At 31.4% G+C, this 17,298-nt stretch overlaps 2 protein-coding genes across 3 annotated transcripts; one reads left to right on the plus strand and one right to left on the minus strand.

Moving 5' to 3' along the window:
- Positions 1-980: 980 nt before the first annotated feature.
- LOC108567488 (toll-like receptor 4) lies at positions 981-7,310 on the minus strand. The gene is made up of 2 exons (XM_017927985.1): positions 6,950-7,310; positions 981-3,597 (listed from the first exon to the last, which is right to left on the minus strand). Exon 2 carries the CDS (start codon positions 3,551-3,553, stop codon positions 1,046-1,048), a length of 2,508 nt encoding a protein of 835 aa, XP_017783474.1. The 5' UTR covers positions 3,554-3,597; positions 6,950-7,310; the 3' UTR covers positions 981-1,045.
- A 4,835-nt stretch (positions 7,311-12,145) lies between these two features.
- On the plus strand, positions 12,146-15,507 carry LOC108567379 (H/ACA ribonucleoprotein complex non-core subunit NAF1). 2 transcript variants are annotated; one of them, XM_017927796.1, is made up of 5 exons: positions 12,146-12,697; positions 12,756-12,949; positions 14,149-14,392; positions 14,666-14,787; positions 14,848-15,507. In XM_017927796.1, the coding sequence occupies exons 1-5, from the start codon at positions 12,327-12,329 to the stop codon at positions 15,363-15,365; spliced, it is 1,449 nt and encodes a 482-aa protein (XP_017783285.1). In that variant the 5' UTR covers positions 12,146-12,326; the 3' UTR covers positions 15,366-15,507. The 2 variants fall into 2 exon arrangements, with proteins under 2 accessions (XP_017783285.1, XP_017783284.1); XM_017927795.1 differs by having other exon boundaries at positions 14,666-15,507.
- Positions 15,508-17,298: the final 1,791 nt, after the last annotated feature.

Genomic DNA, 17,298 nt, shown 5'->3' on the forward strand with positions numbered 1-17,298 from the left:
TATATATATTTATAGTTTTAACAGTTTCAGACTTAATATGTAAATTTTATATACAAATAAAAGTTTCCTAACATTTCACATTTTGTTTAGCGTATTATTTGAATGTAGTTCAACTTTTAATTTGCGTGTCTACTATGAATATCTCTAATTCTATAATTTGTAAAGACTTTTAAGTTAAGTAATGTCCGTGCTTAAATTTTTTAAATTTTAATTCCGAATAGGCTATAGTCTTCATTCCTCACAATAATGCTTATAAAGTTGCATATCATAAATTATTTGAAATTATTCATTCGCTTTGTTAATTGACTTAAATTAATGAATTAAACATATTAATTGGATCCAATTTGCTTCAATTCTAAAACTGTCATCTTAATAATTAATTATTGTTTTATTTGCCATAAAAATTAAATATTTTCTGTCTTGTCTTGTCTTGATTTGAGATATTAAGTAAAATATATTTTTCTGATTACTAAAAGGAATTGATTAGATATAATTAAATTTGCTAATATTTTTCATTTTTTTAAGAAACGTTACGCAATAACAAGTATTTATACTCTTCATTAGACCTTTCTACCAATTTTCATATGTCTAAAGTCCGCCGAGCCTTTCCATTAGCAAATTCTTGTTAATTTTAAATCACGGAAGCAAAGAACAAAATGTGAACAAGATGCGAATTGCAAGTGATATTTAAGAATAAAAATACATAAAAGCTTTATTTATTAAATATGAATTATTTCACTTGAATCGCATGTGCATAAGACAAAAATCAACCTTGATGCGTATAATGGACTTAAACTGGTTTAATTTAACTGAAATTAAGCAGAAACCAAATTAACATTCCAGGGTTAAACGAGCAGAGTAAACATTGAAAAAAAACACGTCAACGTATTTTTGGCACAAGCTTATATTTATTGCAATTCTCTCCGGCCACTTCATTTTTTGTACAAGTAAAAATTTGAAAATAAATATTTAAGATTAATGATTAGAAAAAAGTAAAATTAAATTAAGGAGAATTGAAAATACACATTTCATATATCACAACGGTTTAGATTTGTAAGTTCCTGTCGATCGTGAAGATCGATACGGGCTCAGATAGGAAGTCGCGCAGTTTACGGAAGAAGACTGACTCCTTCTTCTTGTCTTTGTAGTCCCACTCGAGGTAAATTCGCGTCTTCATTAATAGACTAAGACTGGCGTTGAGCTTCTCCTTGGAAACGTCGCCGAGCTTAACTATAACTAGGGAATTTTGCTGAAGGTAATGTTTCTGCGCTGCCTGCACCTCCCACAAGCACCACTCGGATTTTATGTAAGCGTCGCTCACGATTAGCAGCATCTTCTTGCTCTTCTGGATGCTGGACGAGATGCTCTCCATTATAAGCGTTCCGATCTGAAAGTCTCTCTGGTACACGCACAGCCTGTAATGAGGATAATTGTTCTCCAGAGTCTTCACCAACTTGTCGACGAACGCGTGATCCTCGTTGCTGTACGACACGAAAGCGTCGTACTCAAAATGTACATTGTTCTTGTTAAAGTCACGGCTCTTGTGGCAGCCAATGTAACATTTGTAAAAGTAATTGCGCAACAAATACATCACTATAATCACGAACATGACGAGGAAACATCCCATGATAATAAACAGAACGTAATCGTTATTTACCAGGACGTTAACACACTGTTCAGTATTGTTCACATGTTCCAGATACTCCAGAATAGTCAAATTTGCGTATTCCTGCGGGAAAGAGCAATTCAGATGGTTCTGCTTTAGCAGTCCAGCAACTCTCTTGTTCTGTTCGATGACCTCGTTCAAAGCCGCTAAATCGGAGCAGTAACAACCGAAGGGATTCTTGGATAATTCGATCATCTGCAACTTATTGAAATCCAATATCATGCTCTTCGTTATGTTCTTGATCTTGTTATTGGAAACGTAGAACTCGGTGATTTTGTTGTTCTTCGGAAACAGCTGAAAATCCCACGAGTTGAAATTGTTGTTTGACAGATCCAACATTTCCAGATTTACCAAAGGAGCGAAGATCTCCGAGGGAAGAGATTTAATATCGTTGTTTTCCAAACCGAGATGTTTAAGAGATCTTAAATTTTCGAAAATATCTTGAGGAAGCTGCAAGTTTCCAATACTACAGTGACCTAATCGAAGTACTTCCAACTTATCCAAACCTGTGAATAAGTATTTTTCGAAATAACGTGTAGCAAAACGATTGTCCGACAAGTCCAGATAAATTAAATTCCTCAACGGCACGAAGGTTGAGTTCTCGATGAAGAACACATAGGAATTCTTCAGAGACATAATGGTCAAATTGCTCAATCCAATAAAAACGTTTTTAGAGAGTTTCCTGATGTTATTCCCGGAGAGGTTCATTACCGACAAATTCGTCATGTTAACAAACGCCTTGTCGTAAAGCGAAAAGTAACTGGGCGAGTATCCATTATATTTAAGTACGGAAATATCCAAATTCTTCAATTGCGCTAATCTCGCACCTTTCGGCACTTCAGAAAACAGGTTTCTACTCAGATATAGGTTCTTCAGATTGGGAAGAAACTCGAAGGCATTTGGCACAATATTCAAAGCGAGCACTTCATTCAAATCAAGCCTCGTTATTTTCGGCATCTTTGGAAATTGCTCGATTATCTCGAACTTATTCTTAGTGAGCGTCAGATGCGTGATATTAGTTTTGCCAATAACCTCAAGTAAATTCCTTGGTAACTCTTTAAATCCCAAATTGAATAAGCTGAGATAATCTAGCGGGATCTTATTTTGCACGATCACTTTGAGCACATCAATCACATTCGAAGTGTTCAAATTGTTTTCGCCTAAACCCAAAGTCTTCAAGTTTCGGAACGGCGTTAAACTCTCCGGATGGATGTAGGATATGCGGCAGGTGAAGAGATTCAGTGATGTGATGGTCGTGTTGACGAGATCCTCGAAGTCGTCTCGGTTGACGTTCGCAAAGGGCATTTGGGTTATTATTAAATGCGTGAGCTTGGGTAAGCTGTTAGCATTCAATGAGACGGTGAAGGTTTTCAAGTTGAGGAATCCGTTCTTGTTCAAGCGAATGGTGTGGAGATTGGTTAATCCATCAAAAGCGCCTTTCTCGAGGGAAACTAGGTTCCTGTTGTGCGTGATTGATAAGTTGACTAGTTTGGACATTCCGTTGAACGCGCCTGGCTCTATCCTCGAGAACTGGTCGTTTCCTTCGATCTTGAACATTGTCAATTGGGTGTTATTGAGCAGATCATTCGCCTTCAACGTTTTGATTGCTGTCGTCGAGATGCGAATCGTGAACGTTGGGAATCTGATCCTCGGAAAACGTTTGCATGTGTCCGGATCGTAACATGTTATAAACTTCTCCTTCAGGTAATGCCTGCAAAGGCAACCGCTCTCCGAATCTCTATCCAAAACACACGATTCATCGGATGGATAGTTGCCAATCAGAGGTTCATCCGTCATCTCATCCAAGTCGTAGGAAGCCGCCAGTTTGTTACCCATTGCCACATGAAGCACAGCGCAAAGTGTCACTAGGAAACGCGCAATCTTCATGGTCCCTCCACTTTGCTTGGATCATTGTCAAGTTGCTCTTCCTCCTAAAACAAAGAAAAACAATAAATAAATTCCATCAACACAATTGATTTCTACTTCAGTGGAAAAGCACATCTTAATCTTAGCAAATAACTCCTCCACAGATACCACCTTTCACGCGCGTCACACATTCTAAACCGGATGATAAGTAATATTATAAACAATTACGTAAGTCGTAAATTATTTTTTTTGCAAATTGTAACTTTTTTTAAACGCTATCACTAAAAATTCTTCAAATTCAAATGCCTTTTTTGTACAAAAACAAACCTATTGTTGCCAGTTGCAAAAATAAACTTAATTTAATAACAAACAAAAAAATGATGACAAACGTTAAATAACTGCTAGATATTATTAAATTTACAACATGTAACAGGTTTTTTATTTGTTGCTAAAGAGAAACTACTTTTACATTCACCAATCGGTTATCAACAATTCGAATAATTCAGAAGAGATCGTCGGAAATGCAAAAGCAAACAACAAACACACGCATATTATTAATAGCTGAAGCCGTTGAAGATACGAATTAATCACCTTCAAACAAACATTTACGTCAAAACTGTTTAAACACGAGGCAAACATCATTATCTAAGAACCAATTGGAAATGAATCCTTCCTGATTTACCAATTACCAAATTGATTTATGCTGTGCCTTTAAATAGAACTCGCTGAAAACGGCTCAAGAAAACTAAACTGAAAATTCACACAAAAAATACACATACAAATATGATAACAATTGTAATGCATTTGTCAGCTTCCATTATGTCTATATGCATAAATATAAACAATAAAATCCTTATGCAAACATAGAATCGTGATTGTCTAGTGTGTTCGTAGTGAAACGAGTTGCATGCAAAAATAATATTCAACAATTCTATATTTCACAGTTCAAAATTTACTTAGCATAAAATACTGGTGTAATTAGAGGAATCGATGAATATGAAAATCGTAATTGTTACTGCGAATTCATTTCCAATTCAGCTCCAGTATGGGAACATCTCGACGAATTCGATTGTATAACGAGGCGAATTTCAAACGACCTCCAAAAGGATCTTCTCCGAATTATCTAACATTTTGAATTTGCAAATTCGTTATATACAAATAACATAAGAACACTTTTGCATAAATTAATAGAGAGAGAGAAAGAAACGAGTTAATCCTTTATAAAAAGAAACCAATTTGCAACATATTTAAATTGAAGATTTAGTTTATACATTTCCGTTACATAACAAAACTTACTTTATTATTCTATTAGGTTGGCAAGAAAGTAATTACGGTTTTCACAAATTTATAACTTTATGTTAGTTTTGAAGAACTTCTGTCAATGTTGTGATTATTTGATTTTGTCATTTGAAAGATCTCACTTTTAGCTTCCTTTTGAAGCCAATTCCACTTAATTTTGTTTGCAGCTGTTAGTTTAGAATCAATTTTAACAGGAGTGCACAAATCGAAAACTGATCATGCTAAGATTGTGTATTTTTTAGATGAATCCAAGGAACCAAACGATTAATTCAGATGTTTACTGTCAACAACTAATGAAAATGGACGAAGCAACCAAATAAAAATGGACTAAATTGGCAAATATTGTTTCATCAAAATCCTTCCTCGTACATCTTTGATAATTCGTGGAAAATTATTGGAGCTCTGACCATGTACCAACAGATTACCATTTACTTCTAAAGGATCATGAAGATGCCAGAAAGATAGCAAAAAGTAGTCGGACAAAATGGAAATTTAAGACACAATAAAAAACTGAAAGTACATTCATCACGACATAAATTTATTTGCAGAAATCTTCTTAAGATTCTGTAAACTGATCATGAAAAATAGGATTCAAAATTAGATTTTGAGTTCTCTGAAGCAAATCATCAATATTACATTCAAGATCAACTTATCAACCATTTAAACACAATACTCAAAGTGTTGGTCTAAGAAACTTTGTATATCCAAAAGGGAGTCGCAGAAACGTTTTATATCCAAAAAGGGGTCGGGGACCAACAAGTTTGAGAATCACTGCTTTAGATAATTTACATAAATATACTAAAGATTGATTTTTTTGTCTATATAGATATATTAGAGATATATCAAATGAAGAATCCTGTTCCATTTATGTGTTTTTAATGTTCCAAAAAAAATGGATATACAAGTCTACTGCTAATACAATTATCACCAAAGCGGCTATAACGGTCTTTTATCAGTGTCTCTCGTGTTTCTTATTTCTAAAAAAACACATCCAAACCGCTTTTCTTCCTTGTTTTCATTTGAATCAAAATATCCAACGTTTAGATAAAAGACAATTTAATCAATCCAAAGTATTTTTCCATTTATATACATGAAGACACATTCGTAAATATTTCGTCGTTCGCCCAAAGCAAGTCCAATCAAATTATAGAGCACAGAAACTTTCCCTTTCTAAAAATACAAGCGTGTATTCAAAATACGGCTTCAAATGTTATCGACGAAATGTAATAATACTTTGAGGGGGAATAGAAAGCATTAGGTAAAAAGCAACCGGTTCGACGGAGACACGAGAAGATTGTATTAATATTTTTTTTAGAAAGTTCTCATTTGATTCACAGAATTATTTGATGGCATAACGTTAAATTCCCCAAATCGATTAAACTTTAAGCTTTAACAATGTTGTATTCATGTCAAAATTACAATATTTCAACAAAATTTTTGAGTGTTTCAAATATGCACTTTTTTCTTTAAAATGTTATCAATCGGAGAAAAATTTAAGAAATCACAGTTTAAATATTTTTAATTTATTTTATATTATTAATCAAAAATAAAATTCAATTTCTTTAAGTTAAAGTTTACGTTTCTGAGAGATATTCAATCAAACCTTTGTTTCTATCAAAATTATGCAATTTTCTTGAAATGTTAAATATTTTTTTATACATTTTCTTATATCCATATCACTCATTATTTAAATGTTTAAAAATCTCAAATAATTATTAAATCTAATGCATATCAATAGAAAATAAATTTAAAAATTCGGTTAAAAAATAATTATTTTCAAATATTAAATTAACCATAAACTGTTTTATATTATATTGTTATTTATTCTAAAACAAACTATGAAAAAAGTTTTGAAATTTATGAACATTTTTATGTGGATATTCCAAGTTTTTGTGGAATTCAGTTAAAAAGTGTATTTGTTAGTAAATAAAAGTAATTACACAAAATGAATCATGAAACAATACAACACAATTTGATTAATCATATAATGAGTTTATTATTAGTTTTGTACAGTAAACCACAAACAGCCATTACGAAACAACTAATGAACGATTAAATGAATGGAAGCAATTAAAGGTAGACAATCTAACGTCGCTCTGGAGATATGATGTTATTTACCTTAAGATAAACCGTAATGTTTCGAAAAACAAGATAACTGTCAAAACGCATGCCTCGTCGGCCCTTTTTCGTGCAGTGCGACGAATTGCGTAATTTCACTAGTTAATCAACATCCCCCAAAATGGAAAAAAAAGTTTTTCGAACTAGAAAACTGTTAAATCACCGCACGCTCGGATCGCGTTTTGCGTCAAAAGCCCGTGTGTTGTTTATGAAACAAAGCGATTCACTTGACTGACAAAAATGCCGATGGTGGGAGACGCGACAAGTATACTAAAATATTTTTCAACACAGAGATATGTACTATACATAATTCACAATCCTGGTGGACTCAAGGCGAAATGCGGACTCCTAACACACCGCACAGTGCTTACTGGCTGGTTAGAATGCGTTTCGATATTCCTTCGGTGGACACAAGCAGAGGGGAAAAACTCGAAAGCGAAAAATAGTTTGTGTTATATAAATAGATTCTTTATTCTGTAACAATAAACAATACTGTTTTGGTATTGAAATGAAGTACGTTTTGATTGCGGTAAGAAAGATGTAGATAGGATAAAATTAAACTATTACTAAATATTTCTTTATTTTCATAACAATTTTCAATTGAGACAAAAAAGATACTGAATTTTTCTAACAAAAAAATAAATAACTTATCATTGAATTGTAGCATTACTCAAAAGTTGCACCAATAAAATTTGAAAATATTAACAAAATGTGTCTGAAAGACTATGGTCACTAAATTAACACATTAAATTAAATAAATGAGTAAATATTTTAACATTATTTATAAAAAAAATATTTGATTTAAAAAGAAAAGTGGAGATTCAAGGAATTGGTATAAAAATGTACAGACTAGGAATGTCGCTTTACGCAGTAGTTGGATGTGGCAAGAATCTAAAAACAAACGGAAATACATTAAAAAACATATACATTATTCGCACATATTTTTTTTATAATCTTTAAATGAATATTGTGTAAAGATATCAACTATTTGACTTTGTCTTTGAATTAAAATCAATATGTATTGAATATATAGAATTGGTTACTTGCTACTTGACAAGTACTTTTTAAATTATATAAATTATAGTCTACAACAGCGGATCTTAAGCTATGAGTCATGATAAATTTTGCATGGGTACCAAAATGATAGCTGTCACCTAGCGTCAAAGCGTTAAAAATGTGTATCGCAGTAAAACTATAAAGAAATATTTTGATTGAGAAACATAATTGTATCATCATACTAAAAAGTTAAACCAAAAATAATATGTGAAGATATTAGCAAAATGGGTCTGAAAGATTATAGTTAATAGCCGTATGTTAATATTATAATGTTAAATTATATAAATGGTAGTCTACAACAGCGGATCTCAAGCTATGAGTCACGATATTTTTTTCATGGATACCAAAATGACAGCTGTCGCCGCGTGTCAAAGTGTTAAAAATGTGTGTCGTAGTACAACAATAAACACATAACTTACCTTTCATGTAATATTTTTAAGTATTTATAATTTTTACTTGAAAAATATAGAATCTGAAGTATGTTTTAGAAATTAACTATCTTCTCGAGGTTGAGGCAGCTTTTATCTAAAAACAAATGGAAATGTTAGATATATACTTAGAATTGTTCGCACATATTTTTTTATATGTTTTAAGTTAATATTTTATAAACACATCAATAATTTTAAGAAAATATGCTTTTTGTGTTTGAATACAAATTAAAAATAAATTCGGTTAAAATTAATATAAATTGTATTGAATCTATAAAATTAGCTACTTACAACTTGACAAGTACTTGTTGAATTATATAAATGGTAGCGGTTCTCAAGCTATGAGTCATGATAAATTGGTCCCAAAATGACAGCTGAAAGTATAAAATAGCGAAGGATATCTCAGGGTGCAATGATCATGTTGCTATCTTCTCATGGTTTACGCGATTTGTATCTAAAAATAAACGGAAATGCATTAAATAAAATATATACTTAGAATTGTTTGCAAATATTTTTTATATGTTTCAAGTTAATATTTTATAATCACATCAATAATTTTTAGAAAAAATTCGGATAAAATTAATATAAATTGTATTCAATTTATTCAATTACCTACTTACTACTTGACAAGTACTTTTTGAATTATATAATTGACAGTCTACAATAGCTGTTTCTCAAGCTATGAGTCACGATAAATGGGTCCCAAAATGACAGCTGTGACCTTGCGTCAAATATGTGTCGAAGTACAACTATAAACAAATATTTTGATTGAGAAATTCTGGTCTACAATATCTGAACTCACTCTTCTTGTAATACTTTCAAGGTTTTAATAAATTTTACTTGGAAAGTATAAAATAGTGAAGGATGTCTTAGGGAGCAATGGTCATGTTGCTATCTTCTTATGGTTTTTTGAGGCGACTTGAATCTAAATTGAAAAGTACGTTGTGGAAGTCCATGTGAGTCATCATAGGTTCATAAATAAAGCGAACTGCAATCATAATAATAAGCAAAACCATATTTTCTTGAATAAAGTAAATTCCCAATAATTAGTATGAATATGAAAAAATAAATAATTAATTTAATCAGAAAACTAATCTTCATTTTTTACTTTATTATATATTAATTTTAAAATATGTTTATGGTCATATAATAGCTATGACGTTTAAATATATCTGTCAAATGTCAAATAAAATTTAAAAAAAATATTGTTTTCTAATAATTCTATAAATTTCAATATTATTTCATAAAAATTCTTATTCCCATCTAATATGTAATATTTCGGTGGCAATCGCAAGCCCGACAACCGAAATCCCGTCTATCAAAATCCCGACGGATACACTCGGGATTTAGAATGTCGGGATTTCGAACGTCGGGATTTCAATAGACGGTCTTTCGGTTGTCGGGCTTGCGATATAGACCCGTAATATTTGTATTATTTACTTGTTATTAAGAATCTAATACTTCATATGAAATTATAACAAAAATATAGATTTTGATTGATTTATAAAGAATTGTAAAATAATACACTTAAAAAACTATGCAATTGAAGTACCGTGTCATATGAAGATTGCCGTAATTGTTGACCGTGTTATTCAAGTCTCCGTATAACTCTAATATCGTGTTATTCGAATTATTTTTTATTGATCAGATAATTTTTACTTGATCAATTTACAGAAAATTTTATAATATTAAATTATTTTATTAATTCAACTTATAATTAACCAATTTTACATATCCTTGATAAACTACAATAAAAAAAATGCAACTTCTTTCTGCTTCATTTTCCAAACACGCTTTATCCAACATAAATAATTGAAATTCGCGGAACATTTAATTCCCCTTACCATGTCTACACTTTATTTTGTTTCTCTCATTATGATCACATTCAAGTTTAATTTGTATTCCCGCTTCGTTGACATCCAAATTTTACTTTGTCGCTTCTCATCAATGCCGAATAATGCACGTACTTCAAAATATACAAAACAAATAATTATTTCAAAAAAAAAACAATCCAGTATTGCTCATAAACATTTACAATTCCGTATAAGATATTTTTCATTTTTTTAAATCAACAATATAAAATCTTGTACATTTATTAATTACAACAAATATAAATAGTTTCCACTTTGCAATTCCGCTTACAATTTACATCTATAATCGCAGTGCATACGTGGCGTCAGTACGTTGTTAACAGTTCCGACTACTTCATTAGTATTTTGTAATTGAAGCTTCCTATTTTTTTTATAATCGGCATTGAAAAAACGATAATCGAATAAAAAACAAGGTTCGATTTCCCTATAAAATTATTGTTCATTAATCTGCAACAAATTAATAGCTTAATTTCAATGTCAATGCAATTTATTATAAATTGCAACAATTATTAAAGGTTGTTGATCTTTTTACCATTTAATTATTCTCAAAAAAATAATAAAACTTATAATTACAAAGTTTAAAGACAATGTGAGTTTATTAATATAAGAGTACATAATAATAAATATTCCTTGAAACAACAAATTACAGAAACTATTACGTAATTAGTAATAAAAAATGTTATGTCGTATTTTCTTTTTGCTTAATATTAAATATCTTTTCAAGTTAAATGCGTTGAGTGAAATGTAAACAAGTTTCGGTGTAAGAAATACGTGCTCACCCAACGACCGTCCTCAATTCGAAATTAATTTCTATTTCATTACATACATGAAATTATTGAATACGCGTCTCATGAACACAGAACAATTCGTGTTGTTCGAACTGATTTGGAAGGTCGTGCAATGCCATATAAAGGGCGCATCAAGGCTGCTTAAAAAGTTTGGTATTTTCAAATTTAGCTTCATCAGTTAAGAAATTGAATAGATGATAAAAACACGTAACGGATCTCGATTGTACAGAGGTCATCTTCCGAGCATACGTGTGAAGAATCTGGTAATGATTTCTCGAAGTTAACACTTATGTTATTACAGTGTACATATTGTTATTTGCTTATAAATGTTTTATTTGTAATCCGTGTTTAAATTTCTTATTTGTACTTCGCGATGAAAATAAGTTTCAAGTAAACTTTAAAAAACATTACTTATTCACAGTTTGTGATTTATATTTATTCTGTTTGTTTACACACGTTGTAAATATACACTTTATTTTGTTATATTTGATTTATTTACTGGAATTGAGGAAACACGTTTATTCATTTATTTCAATCACATTCATAAAGTACAAAGAAACTTCAACTAGTCATAATTAATTTGTTGTTGAATTATTACCACATCTATTTAAATATGACTAGTACTTCGTCATATTTAGTTCAGAGAGACTATATTCTAATTTAACAAATATTTGCACATTTCAATCAATTATAATGATTTTCTAGTTGAATTATTACTACATGAACTTTTTGCTTTTTCTTTAGTAAAGAAAACCTACATACTTATAACAATATTAAATTAGACTAATATGAAAGTTTAACAATTGTACATTTAATAATATATGTAATGTTTATTTACTGTAATAATCAGTAGTTTTTTGATAATAAAGTTATAAACTTTTAATTCTTTTTATTTATTTACTTAATTGACTATAATTTTGAATTTATTGTGAAGTTAAAGGTGGGTATATGCAAAGAAGATTCTGTTCTAACTATAGGCAACTGAAGAAGCAGGTATAAAGGCATTGAATAGCTAGTAGATGGAGCTAAGGTAGTTGTCAGGATTTAGTTTATGATTCAAAATGGCGTTGCTTAAATATTTGAAGAACATGTGCTCTGGGCATTAGATTGAAGGCCAAAAAAACTACGAGGAAATATCGTAAAATCGATATCTCTAATATCGCAAGAAGCGTTGAGGGTTCGTGCACTTTCTTGCGTTGTCCGTTGGTCGTGTCACGTGCGAATAAACAGGAAAATGGAAGGAACGAAGGACACCGAAATGCAAAACAACAAATCCCTGGAGGAAGAATCACAGAGCAACACCCTGATGGATCTCAACAAAAGCAAGGACCAGGAGACGCAAGTCATTCAACCCCAGCAGGTTAATATGGTCGTCAAGGATACTGTTATATTGGATTCATCGAACAATGAAATCTCAGCTGAATCTAACACAGAGGAGAAACAGGATGTGCAGAAAGCCGAAGTGTTTGATGTGTCGAACAGGTCTCTGTGCAACTTGCTGGTTTACTCGAGTGGAGATTCAAGCAGCAGTAGCAGTAGTGACAGTGAATCTGACTCGGATGATTCCAGTTCTAGCTCATCCAGTGATGTTGAGGAAGTTACCAAGTAAAGTTCAGCAAAATCAATATATGTAACTGTGACTATATATGTTAATCAATTTCAGTAAACCTGTATCCGAGACATCAGCAGCAAAGAAAAACAATAAGAAGAAGTCTATGACTTTGCTGGAAACATTGAAAAGCTTGGGAGAGCTTAGCATAGATGATTTACCACCAGTTCCTGATGTTTCCTCTCTCAGTATTAAAGTTGAAGATTGTCAAATGATGGGGAAAGTTTCAAGTATTGTTGATAAACTTGGTAAGTACTTTAGTTTATAGTACATTAGAAATTAATGGAATATTATTTAGAAACACCTATTTTATTGACTTTTATATAAGATGTTCCTTAATAATCTCAATATTATTATTGAATAAGGGCTGATGCACTTCAATCCATTATTATTATTAGTTATTTACAATTATAGCAATCATACATTTATTCAAATTATTTCAACTAATTAAAAAGAACTGAAAAGTAAACAAAAGTAAATACATAAATACAACAACCATTTACTGTTAAACATTATTACTTGTAACAAGTGTAATAACAGATTTAAAAGTACATGAATACCTCACAAAGTACGACTTCAGTCAGTCCGGATTCACTATACGTCGCTTTTTTCTTTATATCGTCTCTTTTTGTGCGGATTATTTTTATTTTATTTAGCTTCTCGATTAGTCCGGTTTCAAAGACTCCGGGATATTATCGGTAATATGCGAGGTATTGCCTCATTTTTAATTAAACGAAAGGAAAGTTCTTAATACTAGGATTACATTACCTATTATTCTTAAAATTTGTAAGACAATCTATGAAGAGCATTCAATTGGAACTTTAATTAAAGTAAATTATAGTTCTATATGTCGTAATGGGAACCAATTGATTAGTCTGTGATCCGCCCACTTATTGCATTACTTAATCGCTGTTTCAATATTCGGTTTTAATTAACAATTAACATTAGCCTCGATTGTTTAGTCATTTGTTGCAATTAAGAACAAAAGAATGCAATATACTCAATATTTAATTATATTATAAAAAATTGTTATGAAAATATGTTTTTATTAAATATTTAAAGCTACTTATCAAGTAACTTGTATTAATAAGTTCTTATAACACTATTAATTATTAAAGATCAATTGACTTGCCTATATTATTTAATAATATAGTTTTAAATTTCAATAGAAATATTGGATGTTTTGTTCTGTTTCGGACGTTGGCGTGTTACTAATCAAGTAAATTGATTTATTGATTTTAATCGCGTTGTAGTACTTTCTTAGTTGATGTAGCTTGTTCACAATGTTTAAATTGCGAATGTTTGTTCTTAAGTTGAGGATGAAAATATCCAAATTTAAATAATATAAATTGTTGGATATAGTAAGTATGAATGTGCCCGTGGATATAGTTTATAGATTAAGATGAATATGATAATTGTTTTATTAATAATGATTGGTTTGTTGTAGTTATGGTTGAGTCAATCCCAAATATGCCGGCATATGATATTGATACACTATTGTTTATCAACAATGGAAAGCAACCTCTGGGATATATTTTCGATGTGATTGGGGCCGTAACATCTCCAATGTACGCTATAAGATTTAACTCAGTGGATGAGATAAAATCCTTAAATGTAACAAAAGGACTGCCAGTATTCTCAGCCCCGAAGTCCGAACACACACAATACGTGTTTGTTCAGCAACTCATGCAGTAAGTACAAATTCAATTTAATTAGAATCATTGCAATCATTTGTAATTTAATAGTATATTATTTTTGGCAAAGCTTGATTATGTTTTTAGTAATGTAGCGATTTTTGTGTAGGTAGAAAAATGTTAAGATAGATAAAATTCAGCTGTGTGGTTTCAAAATTTTCTTTCATAAATCTCGTACAAAAATTTGCGTAAGTTTCTCGTGCTTATCTCGAGGCGATGAGTTAGTTGTGCGAGACGCTGATGGTGTGCATGTTACTTTTATTTTTTTAGGGCGAAGGGTAGCGACGCATCTTGGTCGAACGATTTGGAGGTGCCCCAGGAGTTCGTGGACTATTCTGACGACGAGGCGGAGTGTAGTAGAAAGAACTCGTTCAGGGGGGAGAATCGAAAACGTAATAGCTTAGAGAGGTATAAGAATTTCGAGAAAGATATGAATGTGAAAAATATTATAGATTCGAGGTTGCATAAGATCCGGGACAATACCGAGCCGATGAATAAGAAACAGACGACGAACAGTAATTATAAACGGCCTCAGCAACAATACCAACCGAACGGTTACTGGCCTAATGTTGGGTACTCGCATGCTAACGCCTCGAATCAATCCTGTGCCTTCCCTTACGGAATGCCACCTTACATGCAGCCCTTCAGGCCGCAGGGTATGCCTCCTTTCGTGCCTCCTGCTAACTTCGCTCCCAACGTCTACCCGCCACTGCCCAACGTCCCGAACGCAATGTTCACGATGCCTCCGCCACCAATCGTAGGTCCTCAAGCCAAAGGACAGTCCCAACCGGGAATGGTTTACCATCCGCCCGATATGGGTCTTCCGCGGCCTCCTGTTCCACCCACCACCGGCTACGTTCCTGCCAACATGCCCTTCTACGATCCCCGCATGGCCCAGATGTTTCCGAACATCCCACACGCTAACCGCCCCACCTTCCCGCAACCCAACTTCTATCCGAAACGCCCATAGCTAACGAGGATCCAACCTTATTTTTACTTTTCATATTATTTCTACTACTCTTATTTCTGGATCCAGTATCCAGTTTTCAGACAGGGTTAAACTTTTGTTGTGTTCCAGAAAGTTTATTAAGCATTTTTTTTCTTTACTGTACATACTCATTTTTTTTATTATAATTTGTATTTTTTTATTATTTTCTTCATTAAGAAAACTAATTATAATTTGTATTTCTTTTTTAATTTCTGGACATTAAACAAAATTTTTGTTTTACAATTATTTATTTATTTTTTTCCAAAATTTCTACTTGTCGTTCTACCGAAACCCCTTTTTAAACAACTTGATAGACTGCTCACACATTAATTACTATGTGTATTTTCGTATATGTTCTTTTTGCACCTCATACCCAAAAACTCGGTCGGTTTATAGTGATGATAGCTCAAACTATATTTCATATTCATATCTCCAAATACTTAGTTGTGTTTTCTGTTATACAAGTATTTACATTAAAAAACACATATATATTCCTGTATACTAGTTATGTAATTCTTAATATTGTGATGAATTGTGTGCTCGACTCGATAAACAAAACTAAAGAGTCATCAGACGCGCACTACCGTTGCGCCACTCTTTGTAAACTCTTTCCGATACTAACAAGAATCGAGCACGCAATTGATAGATTTATATAATACTATTTACTGAATGTTACGTAATTATTTATGAAACTTTTTCCTACTACTACTTACTATAGCAACCAAAGCGACAAAGAAAGAATTATTAATAATAATAATAAGAGAGAGATTACCTTTCCAAAACTGTTTAACCAAAATTTTTGGACACGAAAACAAAGCAAAGTAAGCTTGACTAAAGTAAACAAAAAAAAAAACAAAATCCTCACGATAATAATGATAATATATTTTTTATAATTGTATTATTTGAAAATGCCAAGCAAGTTTTTTGATAGCGAGCAAACCAATTATATAAGATACAATGAACAATTTGTTACACGTATTTAAGCGGCAGAGTTTACAGAGAAATGTTTAAAAAAAATATAGTTACTTTGCAGTTTTTCGTTGAAACGTGACTTGAATAAAAAAAGATTATTATGAAAGTAAATGTGAAATGCGAATAAGCCTTATAACCACGAAAAAGATGCCAGTAATATAAAAACTTCAAAATATAATAATAAAATAAATCGATTCGGCTTGTGTAACTAACTAGAATTGTGAACGTTTTTTCGAGAATTTGCTTGATAGTTTTTAATCAGAATTTTATTCATATCTACTTAATCACGTAGTGGATACATAAGTGACAAATAATTATAATATTTAGTATCGAAGAAGGCTAAAAATAATGCAAGTAAATTGTAAAACTATGGTCCATGGTTCGTTTAGATTCAGATCTTTTTATTCGAATAGAAATGGATGTTGTGATTTTTGAATTATTCAAAAGTATATACTATATTGTTGGGACGTAGCTTTAAATATTGTAACAATAATTTAACGAAAAGCAATAATCTTAGACGAAAAAAGAAACGTATAATTCACTTGAATTTTTTCTATAGTTGCACGTAAACGACAAAAAAAAATATTAAAATATAAAAGTAAATCTGATAATAATACAATTTTCGAATATATCTGGATGTCTTTACACTCTTTAAAAGTATATATACATAAATATAATTCAGTGTCTTAATACAAAAAAAATAAAAATAATGAAACGCTCTTACTGTTGTTACTTTTCGTGTGATTGTGATTGAAAACAAATCTACTGAATGTTGTCTTATTATAATATCTCTGTTTAGGATGTCTAGAGTTTAATATACATTTTTTCTCTTTTTCTACATGTAATATTTTTGTTACCATTTTAACTTTGCAATAAATATTTTTCATTATAAACACACATTTCTATGACGTGATATTACAATGTTTACCTGTACCAAATCCCA

Source organism: Nicrophorus vespilloides, unplaced genomic scaffold (assembly GCF_001412225.1).
Source record: "Nicrophorus vespilloides isolate i.1.1-1 unplaced genomic scaffold, Nicve_v1.0, whole genome shotgun sequence".
Lineage (NCBI taxonomy): Eukaryota > Metazoa > Arthropoda > Insecta > Coleoptera > Silphidae > Nicrophorus > Nicrophorus vespilloides.